This window comes from Macaca thibetana, chromosome 1, assembly GCF_024542745.1.
Source record: "Macaca thibetana thibetana isolate TM-01 chromosome 1, ASM2454274v1, whole genome shotgun sequence".
Taxonomy (NCBI): Eukaryota; Metazoa; Chordata; class Mammalia; order Primates; family Cercopithecidae; genus Macaca; species Macaca thibetana.
Genome location: NC_065578.1, coordinates 26,924,813 through 26,941,564, shown reverse-complemented (window position 1 = coordinate 26,941,564; position 16,752 = coordinate 26,924,813). Strand labels below are relative to the sequence as shown.

General features: G+C 41.4%; 2 protein-coding genes across 10 annotated transcripts in view; both read left to right on the top strand.

The window, feature by feature from the left end:
- The window catches only part of RPA2 (replication protein A2), a 342,664-nt gene that overhangs the window by 249,418 nt on the left and 76,494 nt on the right, over window positions 1–16,752 (top strand). The window lies entirely within an intron of this gene.
- The window catches only part of EYA3 (EYA transcriptional coactivator and phosphatase 3), a 118,965-nt gene that overhangs the window by 89,649 nt on the left and 12,564 nt on the right, over window positions 1–16,752 (top strand). For all 9 annotated transcript variants that reach the window (XM_050795000.1, XM_050795058.1, XM_050794992.1 and 6 more), the window contains 4 exons: window positions 2,315–2,373; window positions 6,108–6,268; window positions 10,146–10,260; window positions 11,301–11,422. In XM_050795000.1, the coding sequence (XP_050650957.1) occupies window positions 2,315–2,373; window positions 6,108–6,268; window positions 10,146–10,260; window positions 11,301–11,422 (457 nt within the window). The remainder of the gene's footprint in view (window positions 1–2,314; window positions 2,374–6,107; window positions 6,269–10,145; window positions 10,261–11,300; window positions 11,423–16,752) is intronic.

The following is a 16,752-nucleotide window of genomic DNA, read 5'->3' as shown; positions in this document are numbered from 1 at the left end:
ACATATAAACCAATATTCTAACTTAATAATCTATATTAAATAATATACATAAAGTGAGTTTGATTATTTGTACTCTCAATTATATTTTGACTTTTCTTCCATTTTACATTCTTAAAGGATAGTCTCCTGATTTGTCAAATCTATAAATGGTTACTCTAACCCATCATATTTTATACATGTTTGTTGTTCATATATAGGTTAACCTTGATATTCAGAATAATTTTATAGTTACGTGCCGGAAAAACCAGGAAACACTAAGAGCTTCATGGTGAAATTTTTTGGCTTTGACATTTGAGTTCACCTTTGAGGTGAACATGGTGTAGTGGAAGGAGCACAGGACAGGGAGTCAGAAGACCAGAATGTGAATCTCACATAGGGAAAGTTATGTTCTCATTCTGGGCCTCAGTTAAGCAATCATCCTACACAGGAAACTGCCAACAGTGATTACCATCTATGGAGAGGGATGAGTTGCTAGGACACAAAGGTGGGAGGGAGCACATGTTTCACTTCATGTCCTTTGAATTTTGAGCTGTGTACTACATATTTACCTAGTTTTAAAAAGAGTGAAAATTTTCAAGTAAAATAATATAGGATTTTATAGGCTGGGCATTGTGGCTCACGCCTGTAATCCCAACACTTTGGGAGGCCGAGGCAGACAGATCACTTGAGGTCAGGAGTTCAAGACAAGCCTGGGCACCATGCTGAAACCCCGTCTCTACCAAAAATACAAAAATTAGCCGGGCATGGTGCGCACACCTGTAATCCCAGCTACTCAAGAGGCTGAGGCAGGAGAATTGCTTGAACCTAGGAGGCGAAGGTTGCAGTGAGCAAAGATTGTACTACCACACTCCAGCCTGGGCAGCAGAGAGAGACTCTGTCTTTTTAAAAATAAAAAAGAGAAAGAAAAAGCAATGTAATCATTTTTTTAATCTTTTTTTTATTTTTATTTTTTATTTTATTTTATTTTATTTTTTAGTAATAGAGATGGGGTTTCACTGTATTACCCAGGCTGGTCTCAAACTCCTAAGCTCAAGTGATCCTCCCACCTTGGCCTCCCAAAGTACTGGGATTACTGGCATGAGCCACTGCACCCAGCCAACAAAAGTAATCCCATCTCTTTTAAAATAAATGTCTGTTCTACTCAACAGACAATTCTTCAATAAATTAATAGTGCCCCAAGTTCCAGTACTTTTGTCTAAACTCTATAATGCTTAAATCTTCCCTCAACTTCATATGTTGATAAATTAGGACATCATAGTTTTTATTCAGCAAACATTTATTGAAAACCTACTACATGCCAATAATTATTGCCAATTGTATTTGTAATGATTTTCTAGACATAGTCCTCACTCAGGGACTGAAAGTTCTGTGAAGAATTTGACCTGAATGTGTTCCTGCCCCCCAGGTCAGTGCTTCTCAACTTTAGGGGGCATAAGAATCACCTGGGGAGCTTCTTAAAAGTGGAGATTCTAGGACTTCACTCTCAGAAATTCTGATTCAAGTAGGTCTGGGATGGACCCAAGAATATGCATTTTTAAAAAACTTCCCCAGAGGATTCTGATGCAGGTACCCTAGGTGGTATCAGAGGAGTACATCCATCAATTAGGCAGTGGGCGGCATTTTATGTCAGTAGTAGAATGGGCTTAGTGGAAAGAACCTTGGATTAGAAGCAGGGGGAAAAAAAGAAGCAGAAAACCTAGATTATTTCTAGTCTCTTTCTACCACTCACTAATTGTATGACTTTGAGAAAATAATTTCACCTCACTTTTAAAACATAAGGAGATTGACTTAGATGACCTCTTCTAACTCCTGACTTTGAAGTTAGAAATTTCAGTCATTCTCGGTTTTGATACCACACTCTACCAGCATCTGTTTTGTCTATAAAAATTTACTGGGCACAACCTATATAAGGATACTGGACTAGATCAGAGAGATGCAAAGGAGATGTGAGATGTGGCTCCTGCCCCAAGAGACCTGCACTGTAATAGGACTTACAGTCTAGTGTAGCACATAAGAACATTTGAAGTGTAAGGGAGCTTGTGCTTATCCCCATGAGCTGTTGGAGAAATGAAATATTGAAATAGGAGTAGAAATAAGGGATGGGATAGTTACAGAATTCACGAAGACTGTGGGATGTGAATCAGTTCTTAAAGGAATTGGACAGCAAGGGGTATGAGAGTGATCACTCACACATAAGCGATTCCATAAGGCATTTCATTATCCTGACACTGTATATGGTCTTTTTATAGTATGTCATGATGGTAATACCACTCCTACTCCCTGGACTGAAGTAGTGTGTTTTGTCTTTTAACAGGAGTGTGACCAGGTACATGTGGAAGATGTGGCTTCTGATGACAATGGCCAAGACTTGAGGTGATAAACATAATGATTGTTGGACACCAGTATACTTGTTATGTGCAAGATCTGTCTAGGTTTGGAGGAAAACAAAGATAAATAGAATATATCTCTGAAAGAGCTCACAACCTGTTAGGAGACATAGAAACAAACACAATTAACCATGATGTACAGTGTGAGAAGGTGACAATAGAAAATGCTGTGGAGCACGAGAAGAAAGAATTCTGGTGGGGATAGGGAGTGGGTGGTGCCAACATCGGAGAGGCCTGCTCAGTGGAGTAGCATTAGAGCAGAACCTTAAAGAATGGGTAGCAAGCCAGGCACAGTGGCTCATGCAGTAATTGCAGCATCTTGGAAGTGGGAGGATCACTTGAGTCCCAGAGTTCAAGACCAGCCTGGACAACATAGGGAGACCTCATCTCTGTAAGGCAGACTTCCACATTTTATTATAGTGAAAGCTAAACCAAGGAGATCTCAGTGGCAAAATGCTTGCTCAGGCTTCTCATTCCTCTTTCTTCTGACCCAGTAGCCTTAGCTAAGAAGGATCCAAAAATTTATCTAACTTAAAGACTTATAAGAAAAAAACTTGTCACATCTTTTCATATTAGTTTGTTTTAATGTTTATCCCTTTTTATAAGTAAAATGTTCTTCCCAGTAACTACCCCAAAATTCAGTGTTCCATCCATGAGTTCTCAAATGCGGAGCAGAACTGGACATACCACCTTAATAAGGACCAAGTCAGGTAGAGCTGAGAATATTGGAAGGTTTCACTTTCAGGTGCAGCATCCAGTTGTACATGTTGTGTTGGCACATGGTCATGGAGGGCATAATTCTTATGACACTTTACTGTTCTTTTCAGGGAAAGGTCTGGTCTGAAGAGTTTATATTCTGCTCTGAATCCCAGTTTTTTGTGTTTTTTTCTTCTCTTATACGTGTGGCTAACCTATCATATCTTAGCAGCTATATTTTCTTAAGCACAGAATCTCACTCTTAGCATATTGGGATCTATTTTAACTTTTGATTGAACCAAGTTGTTCAGTCATTTTTAGATCTTTACTTATGAAATATTAATCCTTCCTAGTTTGTATGATTGTATTATCTGTTGCTATGCAACAAATTACTCCAAAGTTTAGTACCTTAAAACAGTTAAATGGCCAGACGCAGTGGCCCATGCCTGTAATCCCAGCACTTCAGGAGGCCAAGGCGGGCTGATCACTTGAGGTCAGGAGTTTGAGACCAATGTGGCTAACGTGGCGAAACCCCGTCTCTATTAAAAATACAAACATTAGCTGGGCGTGGTGGCATGTGCCTGTAGTCCCAGCTACTCAGGAGGCTGACGCAGGAGAATTGCTTGAACCCGTGAGGCAGAGGTTGCAGTGAGTCGAGATCACGCCACTGCACTCCAGCCTGGACGACAGAGTGAGACTCCATCTTGAAAAACAAACAAACAATGAAACATCCTCTCACAGCTTCTGTAGGTGAGGAACTTAAAAGTGACCTAGCTAGTTTTTTCTTTTTAAAAAAATACTTAACATTTTTTATTTTATTTTAATTTATTAATTTTATTACTCTTTACACAATTTCTTTTTTTATTTTTGGCTAGAGTGCAATGGCACCATCTCGGCTCATTGTAACCACTGTCCCCGCCTCCCTCAAGCGATCCTCCAACCTTAGCCCCCAAAATAGCTGGGATGATAGGCACACACCACCACTCCTGGCTAATTTTTTGTATTTTTCTTGAGACGAGTGCCATGTTGCCCACACTTGTCTCAAACTCCTGAGCTTAAGCAATCCACCCACCTCAGCCCCTCAAAGTGCTGGGATTACAGGTATGAGCCACCACACCCGGCTGGTACTCAATTTCTTTTTTTAAATTTTTTTTCCTTTTAAGATAGGGTCTCGCTCTGGCACCCAGGCTCTGGAGTACAGTGTTGTGATCACAGCTTGCCGTAGCTTCAACCTCCCAGGCTCAAGTGATTCTCCCACCCCAGCCTTCTGGGTAGCTGGGCCCACAGGCACATGCCACCACACCCAGCTAATTTTTCCATTTTTTTTTTTTTAGAGACAGGGTCTCCCTGTGTTACCCAGGCCGGTCTCGAACTCCTGGACCCAAGTGATGCCCCCTCCTTGGCCTCCCAAAGTGCTGGGATTACAGGCATGAGCCACCACTCCCAGCCTACTTAAATTAAAGGATTTTAAATCTAGAAAATCTATTATTAATTTATTTTTACAAATTTTATTTTGTCAAGGTAAAATATACATATGGAATTTACCATCTTTGTCATTTTTTAAGTGTACAGAAGTGGTTCTTTTTTTTTTTTTCTTTTTTCAAAGAAACGGGGCCTGCTCTGTTGCCCAGGCTAAGGTGCCATGGTGCGATCATAGTTCACAGTAGCCTCCTGGGCTCAAGTGTTCCTCTCACTTCAGCTTCCTAAGTAGCTAGGACAACAGGTACACGCTACCATACCCGACTAATTAAAAACAGTTTTTCTTAGAGATGAGATCTTGCTATGTTGCCCAGGCCGGTCTCAAACTCCTGGCCTCAAGCAATCCTCCCATTTCAGCCTCCCAAATAGTTGGGAATTACAGGCATCAACTACTGCATCTGGCCAGGGATAGTTCTTCCCCCCTCCCTCCCCGCCCCAGGCTGGAGTGCAGTGGTGCGATCTTGGCTCACTGCAACCTCTGCCTTCCAATCTCAAGCGATTCTCCTTCCTCAGTCTCCTGAGTAGCTGGGACTACGGGCATGCGCCACCACACCCAACTAATTTTTGTATTTTTAGTAGAGACAGGGTTTCACCATGTTGGCCAGGCTGGTCTGGAACTCCTGACCTTAGGTGATCCACCCACCTCGGCCTCCCAAAGTCTGGGATTACATGCATGAGCTACCACATTCAGCCCCAGAGGTAATTCTCAATTAGAGTTTCTGGGGTTGAAATCAAGATGTTGGCTCGAACTCTAATCATCTGAAAGCTTAACTAGAGCTGCAGAATGTGCTTCCAATCTCTGACATGTGGCTGATGACAGAAGGCTTTAGTTCCTCATTACACGTGCCTCTCCATGGGGCTGCTTGAATGTTCTCACGTGACAGCTGGCTTCTTCCAGAGCAAGTGCTCCAAGAGAGAGCAGAAGAAACCTAGTCTCTGAAGCCTAACACTATCACTTTTATCACATTCTATTTATATTCTAAGTATAGTCCATACCCAAGGGGAGCAGAATTAGAAGAGAGGAATATCAGATAATTTGTGGATATATTTTGAAGCTACCACAGTGACCTATGAACATAAACCAGCCAGCAGATCACTTGAGAAAATATCTACCATTATCTTACCATTGTTAGCATTTTAGACTATTTGCTTTCATTATTTTTTCATGTTTCTCCTTTTTACATAGTTGCCATCACTGTGTGTGTATGTGTACTCACAAAATTTTGTATTCTGCTTTTTTCACTGTGTGGTTATTTTCTGTCATTAGTGAAAAAGATGCCTTATCCCAAGTCAACCTCTAAGGAATGCTGGTGCTTGAATTGTTTCTACCTTTCCTTCCCTCTCTCATTTCAATCCTTTCTTTGATAAAAGTAATAAGTGTGAGATAGAGAACTAATGAAAGATAGACTCTGACAGAGACCAAGGAAGAAGATCCTTAAAGCCATTGGCCTTATTTATCAGATACCAAGAACCCAACCAAATAGCACTCAAACAAAAACTTTATGCTGTATAAATTTTAATTTTTATTGTCTTCTCTCCTTGCAGCAACTACAGTTTCTCAACAGATGGTTTCAGTGGCTCAGGAGGTAGTGGCAGCCATGGTTCCTCTGTGGGTGTTCAGGGAGGTGTGGACTGGATGAGGAAACTAGCTTTCCGCTACCGGAAAGTGAGAGAAATCTATGATAAGCATAAAAGCAACGTGGGTGGTAAGTGTGGCATCTAACCAGTCTGATTCTCTGTTTCTTCCTGGTTTCTTCCTTTCCTTTCCAGGGATTCCTTAGATTCCCCATGACAACTGCTTATAAATTATACCACAGTAACATGTTAAACTCTGTATTTAAAAAAATAGAGGTTTGGTTGAAACTTTTTGGGAGGAAGCTCTATATTTCTAACGGGCTTCTCTAAGCATAATTTTGGAAAGTTCTCTTGTTCTCTTTGGACAAATGCCTTTTTAAAGGAAACGTGTTCTGTAGATTATGTTTGATGACATGTATCACAACTACTGTCAATGCTAGTTAATAGGGTGCCACATTTTTTGGGGGGCTGGTTTATGTAACTATTAGGACAAGTCAAATAGAACTAGCTAGTAACTTTGCGGATGGAAATCTAGGTCCAGGATTGTAGGTTGGCAATATCAATGTGTTGTGATTTGAAGGATCTTGGAAATTCTTTCTGACCAGAAATATTTCAAATGCCAGATGCCACTATGCCTAAAATTCTATTATTTAGAATTAATTAATCATAGATTGTTTGAATTAAAAGAGACAGAAGTCTAATCTAAATTCCTCATTTTGCAGTTGAGAAAAGTGATGTCCATCATAGGGGTAGTAGGGGCAGCTTATTCATGGTCACATTGCAGATTTGTAACCATACCATGTTTGAAATTCACATTCCCTTTTTGGTCCAGTGTACTTTCATGCAGCTCCTTTTTTAGTGAGGTACCCTTTTGAGAAAATATGTAAAACTGTAAACCATCACCCTCAAAGATATACATACATACAAAATGTTGCTCGAAGATTCAGAGATTACATAGACTGCCTAGAGCAGGGTTCCCCAGTTCCCAGGCCTCAGACTGGTACTGGTCAGCCACCTGTTGGTAACCAGGCCACACAGCCACATAGCAGGAGGTAAGCGGGCCGGCAAGTGAGTATTACTGCCTGAGCTCGGCCTCCTGTCAGATCAGTGGTGGCATTAGATTCTCATAGAAGTACAAATCTTAATTGTGAACTGTACATGCAAGGGATCTAATTGCATGTTCCTTATGAAAATCTAATGCCTGATTATCTGAGATGGAACAATTTCATCTTGAAACCCCCTGCCCCCCACCTAGGTCCATGGAAAAATTGTCCTCTACGAAACTGGTCCCTAGTGCTGAAAAGGTTGAGGACTGCTAGACTAGAGGTATTTTACTCAAGGTCAAGAGCCCTTGTACTATAATATGCTGCCTTACAATATGGTGCAGAAAGTAGGGACAAGACTTTAAAGATCAATTTGGTTCATTTCAGTTAACAGCTCTCTAATACCAGATAAAAATCATGGGCTTCCAGACTTTAGGAATCTAATTACTTTTTTCAGATTCCCTTTTTTATTGCTTATTTTTTCTCATGATTCAAAGCCAGTATTTCTTATTTTGGCAACTCCAAGTCTTTTTGCACTTTCTTTCTCGCAAACATTAGCCTTTCTTTTGTTAGTTTCCATATTCAGCCTGAGTCTCTTATTTTTTCCTGCCCAATGCCTGGACCTGGTTTCCTGAACAAAGTGATGTAACCCTGTGTGAGAATCCTCTGAGCCTACTTTGGAGAACAGAATAAAATTAATGGCCAGCTGTATGTTTTGTACCAATATGAATTGATGAAAGTGTCACATCATGTATTAGTTGAGTGTATCATATATAGGTACTGGTTTTGTTGTCGTTTTATCCAAAATGTTAAGACAGTCGTCTAATTCTAGACTTGCATTGTGGAACCATCAATCTGAAAACAAATTATACTCCAGTTCTCCTCCTCACAAAAATGCCATCTGCTTTTATGGAGTATTACTAATAGAATACAGGATTTTTTTTTAACCTTCACTATAGAAAATTCAGATCCAGATTTACTGTTTGAATATTTTAACTGAAGTGTCTGAGAGCAGGCTCCCATTCATATGAGTTCTCTTTTGTGCTTAGAGATCTAGTCTTGGGCAGTGTTTTAGTGCATTATCAGTTGGAGTTGTTTCAGAAGTACAGTACAGAGAATTAGTTATTCAACCTGGAATTTCATGTCAACATGTGCTGAAGCAAGCGGACATGTAGTCACCATAGAAGTTGTGTGGAGTAATGGAAAGACTTCTTAAGACCAAAAGCTACGAACTTACTGTGTAATCTTAGGGCCCTTTTTTTTCGTTGGGTTTGGTTTCTTTACAGAGAGATTAGAAATGCTGAGGACTCTTCTAGCTGTAACACTAATATTTCACACTTTGGTCCTTGATGTCGTATTCTAAGCAGTGCAATTCAAAGTGTGGTCCACCAGTCTGCCAAAGATATGCTATTGGTTGGTGATGAAAGAAGGAGCTTGCACCAGAATCTTCTTATTTCTGTCAGCTGATTTTATTGTTATTGTGTCCCTGTAACAACACTTTTTTAAAAATTTATTTTTGCCTGAACATCCCCAAAACACTCTGATAAAGTAAAAATGGCATTCTGAGTAGCACTACTCTAAGGTTTCTCCAAGAAGAGAAATTAAAAAAAAAAAAAAAAAAAAATGCTGGGCACAGTGGCTCACACCTGTAATCCCATCAGTTTGGGAGGCCAAGGCGGGTGGATCATGAGGTCAGGAGTTTAAGACCAGCCTGGCCAAGATGATGAAACCCTGTTTCTACTAAAAATACAAAAATTAGGCCGGGCGCGGTGGCTCACGCCTGTAATCCCAGCACTTTGGGAGGCCGAGGCGGGCGGATCACAAGGTCAGGAGATCGAGACCACGGTGAAACCCCGTCACTACTAAAAATACAAAAAATTAGCCGGGCACGGTTGTGGGCGCCTGTAGTCCCAGCTACTACTCGGAGGCTGAGGCAGGAGAATGGCGTGAACCCGGGAGGCGGAGCTTGCAGTGAGCCGAGATCGCGCCACTGCACTCCAGCCTGGGCGACAGAGCGAGACTCGGTCTCAAAAAAAAAAAAAAAAAAAAAAAAAAAAAAATTAGCTGGGCGTGGTGGCAGCTGCCTATAATCCCAGCTACTCGGGAGGCTGAGGCAGAGAATTGCTTGAACCCGGGAGGCAGAGGTTGCAGTAAGCTGAGATTGCACCACTGCACTCCAGCCGGGGCAACAGAACAAGACTCCATCTCAAACAAAAAAGGCAACTGGTCTTGTCTTGACACCAAGAACCACACTTCCAAATCCTTGTTCACTCACGCCAACACTGGCCTCCCGCCAAATTAGGAGATGTTCAAGGAGAAACACGAGGTTGCCATGCTGGGGGCACCCCATAGCTCTGCTCCCTCGATGTCCTCTGTGATCCACATCCGCAGTGAGATCTCCATGCCAGAACCCTATTCAAAATGCTCTTCATCAACTGGTGCTTCATGGGCTTCATAGCATTAGCGTACTGCATGAAGTCTAGGGACAGGAAGATGGTGGGTGACGTGACTAGGGCCCAGGCCTGTGCCTCCACCACTAAGTGCTTGAACATCTGTACCCTGTTCCTCAACATCCCTGTGGTCATTGCACTCATGCTTTTCACCACTAGCTCAGTGATAATCTTCCAAGCAATTTCTCAGAAGATAAAGGACCTCCAAGGCCAGTAGTAGAGCCCATGTACTCCACTGATGACTCTGCATCCTGGGGCTGTTGGTCCTGCCCTCTTGACCCCACCCCTATATACAGCAGTTTATATTCGCCTGTCTACAGTGGAATTCAATAAAGCACATGTGTTCATGGGGAAAAAAAAAAAAAATATATATATATATATATATATGTATATATATAAACTCAGTAGAGTATTTCAGTGACTCACACTTTTTAAATTGAATTGAGAAGTTGCTTTCTCAGTATCAGCAAATGTATGTTGTCAAATGATAAATGTGTTTGCTTTTATTCCTAAAGGCCTCCTCAGTCCCCAGAGGAAGGAAGCACTGCAGAGATTAAGAGCAGAAATTGAAGTTTTAACAGATTCCTGGTTGGGAACTGCATTAAAGTCCTTACTTCTCATCCAGTCCAGGTATGGAAATGGTTCTTTTAGGTCTCATCCTCTCAGAGACATATTCTTCTACTCCAGTTCAGGATGAGCCATTCTCTAAAACAGGGTTTGAGATAGGGGTAGAGAGGAGTTTAAATGATGTAGGGAAGTATTTGTGTTAGGTGGGAAGCAAGGTCATTTTATGTTAACAACACACCTTCTAGTTTTAAGAGAATATTTATATATGAAATCCTTTTTCTTTCTCCTTACTTTTTGCTCAAGAAATTAAAACTTCAGTAACCCATAATCTCTAGTCTGGAATTTGGGCCTGGTGACGTCAAAGAATACATGGAGGAGATGTATTATGAATATCCTAGGTACATGAAGCTCCAAGAAATGTATCCAAACCCACTCAAGAAGGCAAGATTCAAAAGAAAAGGGGTACATTAAGCAGATTAAGGAGATTTCAACATGAAGCTTAGACTGGGAAATAAATGCACCAGTCTGTGTCTGCACCAATACCCTATTGCTCCCTCCCTCAAAGCAGGAATTCCAGATCCACAATGTAGTAAACAGTAAAACTGACACCAAGGAGTGGATATCTGGTGAAGGTAAAGGACATGTAAAAATTAATGTGTATTCTGCAATCTGTGTTGCTATTGTATAAAGAACAAAGCAAACACAAATCATATCTCATGGACTGACTTGCATTAAGATGAAAGAGTACAGCTCAGAACTTTTTGTTGTTTTCTAAAATACGATATCAGTGACATGGGTTGGTGGTATTTTTCAACAAGTATTTGTGACTAGAATGGTTAGAGGGGAAATAAGGCAAGAATTAACTAAGTTGCTGCTCTGCGTCCACTAAGAGACAAAAATGAGTAGAACCTCTGCCCTTTAGTATAGAAAGTAAATGAACATGAAATAATGAGTAGTAGCTGAACATTGGCTCTGAACAGTATCATACCAGGTCCTTTAAGGTTAATTTTTAATAATTAAATTCTAAAGAGTTGGCACATATGAATTCTTGCTCCCAGGTTGGTTTAGTTTCACCTTTTCTTTTCCCTTTTACTCCCTTCTAGAAAGAATTGTGTGAATGTTCTGATTACTACCACCCAGCTGGTTCCAGCCCTGGCCAAGGTTCTCCTGTATGGACTAGGAGAAATATTTCCTATTGAGAACATCTATAGTGCTACCAAAATTGGTATGGTTTCTATGCTGTTTCTTGTTACTGACCTTGCAATAAAACTTTCTACTCATGATGCACCTATTATTTTCTAGCCCCTCTGTTAGACACTTTATATGTAATACCTATAATCCTCACAACAGTCTTCTAATATTTTCAGTAATGCAATTGAGGCTTAGTAGTTATATAGCTTGCTCAAATTCTCACAGCTAGTAAGTTACATAAGCAGGCTCTTTGATAATATTTGAAAGAACATAATATCTAGCTTAGAAATCTATTTTTGCCTCATTTCAAATTTCTCTTTTTCACAGAGAGTATGTAGTATAATAGAAAAAGCACTAGATTAAAAAGCAAGCCCTAAACTGTATACCTAAAAATGGTGGCCAGGCAAGATGAATCATACCTGTATTACCACCACTTTGGGAGGCTGAGGCGGGAGGATCACTTGAGGCCAGGAGTTCAACACCAGCCTCAGCCACATGGCAGACCTCTGTCTCTACAAAAAAAGTTTTTTTTAATTAGCTGGGCATGGTGACACGCAGCTGTAATCCTAACTACTTGGAAGGTTAAGGTTAGGGGGTCACTTGAGCCAGAAGTTCAATGCTGCAGTGAGCTATGTGATCTTGCCACTGTGCTATAACCTGGCTGACAGAATGAGACCCTATGTCTTAAATAAAATAACAGGTATTGACCAAAAAATTAGCTGGGCGTGGTGTCAGGCGCCTGTAGTCCCAGCTACTCGGGAGGCGGAGCTTGCAGTAAGCCGAGATTGTGCCACCACACTCCAGCCTGGGTGACAGAGCGAGACTTCGTCTCTAAATAAATAAATAAAAGGTATTGACAAGGATGTGGAGAAATTGGAACCTTTGTGCACTGTTGGTAAGATTGTAAAATGATGCAACTGTTGATAGACACAGTGGTGCATACCTGTAGTCCCAGGTATTTGGGAGGCTGAGGCATGAGGATCACTTGAGCCCAGGAGTTTGAGGTCAGCCAGGGTAATCTTCTGGGTAAATATCTAAAAGAATTGGGTCTCAGATTCTTGAAATATATCCAAATATCCAAAAGCAGGGTCTCAAAGAGATATCTGCACACTCATGTTTATAACAGCATTATTCACAATAGTTCAGAGCTTAGAAGCACATCAAATGTCAAATGTGGATGAATGGATAAACAAACTGTGGTATACACATACAGTGAAATATTATTTGACCTTAAAAAGGAAGGAAATTCTGTCACAGGCAGCATCATGGATGAACCTTGAAGACATGCTAAAAGTGAAATAAGACAATCACAAAAAGACAAATACTATGTGATTACATTTATATGAGACTTGTAAAGTAATCACATGCATAGAACTGAAAGTAGAATGATAACTGCCAGAGGCTGGAGGGGAAGGGAAATGGGAGTTGTTCAACAGATGTAGAGTTGCAGTCATGCAAAATGAAAACATTCCAGACATCTGTTATACAATAGTTAACATGACGGAACTTTACACTTAAAAATTGTTAAGAGGCCAGGTGCAGTGGCTCACACCTGTAATCCCAGCACTTTGGGAGGCTGAGGCAGGTGAATCACGAGGTCAGGAGATCGAGACCATCCTGGCTAACACAGTGAAACCCCATCTCTACTAAAAATACGAAAAATTAGCTGGGTGTGGTGGCACATGCCTGTAGTCCTAGCTACTCAGGAGGCTGAGGCAGGAGAATCCCTTGAACCTGGGAGGCGGAGGTTGCAGTGAGCCGAGATCACACCACTGCACTCCAGCGTGGGTGATGAAGTGAGACTCCATCTCAAAATAATAATAATAATAATAATAATAATAATTGTTAAGAGATGCCAGGTGCAGTGGCTCATACCTGTAATGCCAGCACTTTAGGAGGCTGAGGCAGGTGGATCACTTGAGGTCAGGAGTTCAAGAGCAACCTGGCCACAATGGTGAAACGCTGTCTCTACCAGAAATACAAAATTAGCCAGGCATAGTGGCGTGAGCCTGTAATCCCACCTACTTGGGAGGCTGAGGCAGGAGAATTGCTTGAGCCTGGGAGGTGGAGGTTGCAGTGAGCCGAGATCACGCTACTGCACTCCCGCCTGGGCAGGCAGGAGGAGAATGAGAAGAATCGTGTCTTGAAAGAATGAAGGAAGACTGATCAACTCATTCTAATGTTGTTGATGGGTCAAATGAGACCCAAGGGCCAGGTACAGTGGTTCACGCCTGTAATCCCAGCACTTTGAGAGGCTGAGGCAGAAGGATTGCTTGAGCCCAGGGGTTCAAGACCAGCCTGGGCTACATAGTTGTTGTTTTGTTTGTTTGTTTGTTTTTTAATTAGCTGGGAGTGGTGGAGCATGTCTGTAGTCCCAGCTACTTGGGAGGCTGAGGTGGGACAATTGCTTGAGCCCAGGTGGTCAAAGCTGCAGTGAGCCGTGATTACGCCACTGTACTCCAGCCTGGGCAGCAGAGTGAGACCCTGTCTCAAAAAAAAAAAAAAAGACTTGAGAATTGAAGATTATTTTTAGCTACATGAAGGTCATTAATAGCTTTGACATGCAGTTTGATTAGGGGAGTGACCAGGATTAAACCCTAATTGGAAGTAGTTTAAGAGAATTGAAATTTTATAGAACTGGTATAACAATATTTTTATTCGACCTGTTCTAATATTTTTACTAACTTATTAGTAAATGCGAGAGAATGGAAAGAGAGTTGGAGAAGGGAACTATACAACTCTTTAGAGGAGGTTTGTTTGGAGAAGAACAAAAAAATGAAGTAGTGGCTCTAGAGGTATATGGACTTCAGAGGATTTATAAGATTCATAAGAGATTTAATTATATCTATTTTATATGCAAATGGAAACGATCCACTAGATGAGGAAAAATAATAATGGTGCCTATTGTGTGCTAGGCAACGCCAAGGCAGTAGGAATACAGCAGTGACAAAAATCCTCTGTCCTCATGGAATTTACCTTCAATCAGTGATGCTACGATAATTGGATTATCTATATAGAAAAATAAGGCAGAATTGTTTTCCTTCTTTACGTTATATGCAAAAATAAATTACAGGTAGATTAAAAACTTACCATGAAAGGTAAGTTTTTTAATTTTTAGAAGAAAATATAGAAGAGTATCTGTATGATCTTAAGGTGAGGATGGACCTCTTTTAAGAATCAAAAGATAGTATAAAAAGCCAAAAAAAAAAAATCATTGATTACATGGAACTTTTAATTTTACATACAGTTAAATATAACATAAAGTGACAAACTGGGCACAGTGACTCATGCCTTTAATTCCAGCACTTTGAGAGGCTAAGGCATCACTTTAGGCCAGGAGTTCAAGACCATCCTGGGTAACATAGTGAGGCCCCATCTCTACAAAAATAAAAATTTTAGCCTGGTGTGGTGGCGAGTACCTATAATCCCAGCTACTCAAGAGGCTAAGGCAGGAGGATCACTTGAACCCAAGAGTTCAAGGAGGCCGCAGTGAGCTGTGACTGTGCCACTGCACTGCATTTTAGCCTGGGCAACAAAAGGAGACCTTGTCTCTTGAAAAAAGGTAACCAGACAAGCCACGTTTTGGGAGAAGGTATTTACAACACATTTAATTGGCAGTTAGAATACAGAGTCTATAAAGAACTCCTGCCGGGCTCAGTGGCTCACACCTGTAATCCCAGCACTTTGGGAGGCTAAGGTGGGTGGATCACCTGAGGTGAGGAGTTCGAGACCAGCCTGACCAACATGGTGAAAACCCATCTCTAGTAAAAATACAAAATTAGCTGAGCGTGGTGGCACATGCCTGTAATCCCAGCTACTCGGGAGGCTGAGGCAGGAGAATCGCTTGAACCCGGGAGGCCGAGGTTACAGTGAGCCAAGCAAGATTGCACCATTGCACTCCAGCCTGGGCACCAAGAGCAAAACTCCATCTCAAAAGAAAAAAAAAGAAAAAGAATGCAGAATCTACAAAGAACTCCTGCAAATCATTAAGCAAGAGACAATTTTGAATATAGAAAAATAGGCAAAAACCTTGAAACAACCAGTTTGCCGAAAAGGGAAACAAAACTGTCAGTAAATATATGAATAAGTCCTTAACCTCACAAATTAAGGAACTGCAAATTAAGAAGATGCAAATTTAAATATGGTTCATTTTCCAGCCATCAGATAGACAAAAATTTAAATCTAACAATGTAATGGGAACTCTGACTCTGCAAATGGAATTGAAAATGGATATAACCTGCTTTGGAGAACGTTAATGTCTAATGAAGTTTGAGGTGTATATAACCCTTTGATCATGCAATTCCACTTTTAAGATATATATATGCCGGGCGCGGTGGCTCAAGCCTGTAATCCCAGCATTTTGGGAGGCCGAGGCGGGCGGATCACGAGGTCAGGAGATCGAGACCATCCTGGCTGACACGGTGAAACCCCGTCTCTACTAAAAAATACAAAAAACTAGCCGGGCGAGGTGGCGGGCGCCTGTAGTCCCAGCTACTGGGGAGGCTGAGGCAGGAGAATGGCGTGAACCCGGGAGGCGGAGCTTGCAGTGAGCTGAGATCCGGCCACTGCACTCCAGCCTGGGCGGCAGAGCGAGACTCCGTCTCAAAAAAAAAAAAAAGATATATATATATATACTTTAGAGCAGGGGTCTGCAAATTACAGTCCATGGGCTAAATCCTACCCTCCGGCTGTTTGTGTAAGTTTTTATTGAAACCATGCCCACTTATTTATACAGCTGCTTTCACACTATAGTAGCAGAGCTGAATAGTTGCAACAGGGACCATAGGGCCTGCAAAGCCTGAAATATATACTATATACTGTTTGACTCTTTATGGAAAAAGTTTGCTAACCTCTACCTTTGAGTAATTCTCACATGCACAAGGAGACATGTACAAGGATTTTTTTGATGCACCCTTATTCATAATAGAAAATAAGTGGTCTGTAAACCTGTCCATGAACAGAAAATTGATAGATATAATCAAACAACAGAATGCTATATTGCAGTTAAAAGTGGATGAAGTAAAATTACATATACTTATAAGGATTAATATGAAAAACAGTAGGCTGGGTGCGGTGGCTCACGCCTGTAATCCCAGCACTTTGGGAGACCAAGGTGGGTGGATCACCTTCCTGGCCAACATGGTGAAACCCCATCTCTGCTAAAAATACAAAAATTAGGCCAGGCGCGGTGGCTCAAGCCTGTAATCCCAGCACTTTGGGAGGCCGAGACGGGCGGATCACGAGGTCAGGAGATCGAGACCATCCTGGCTAACACGGTGAAACCCCGTGTCTACTAAAAAAAAAAATACAAAAAACTAGCCGGGCGAGGTGGCGGGCGCCTGTAGTCCCAGCTACTCAGGAGGC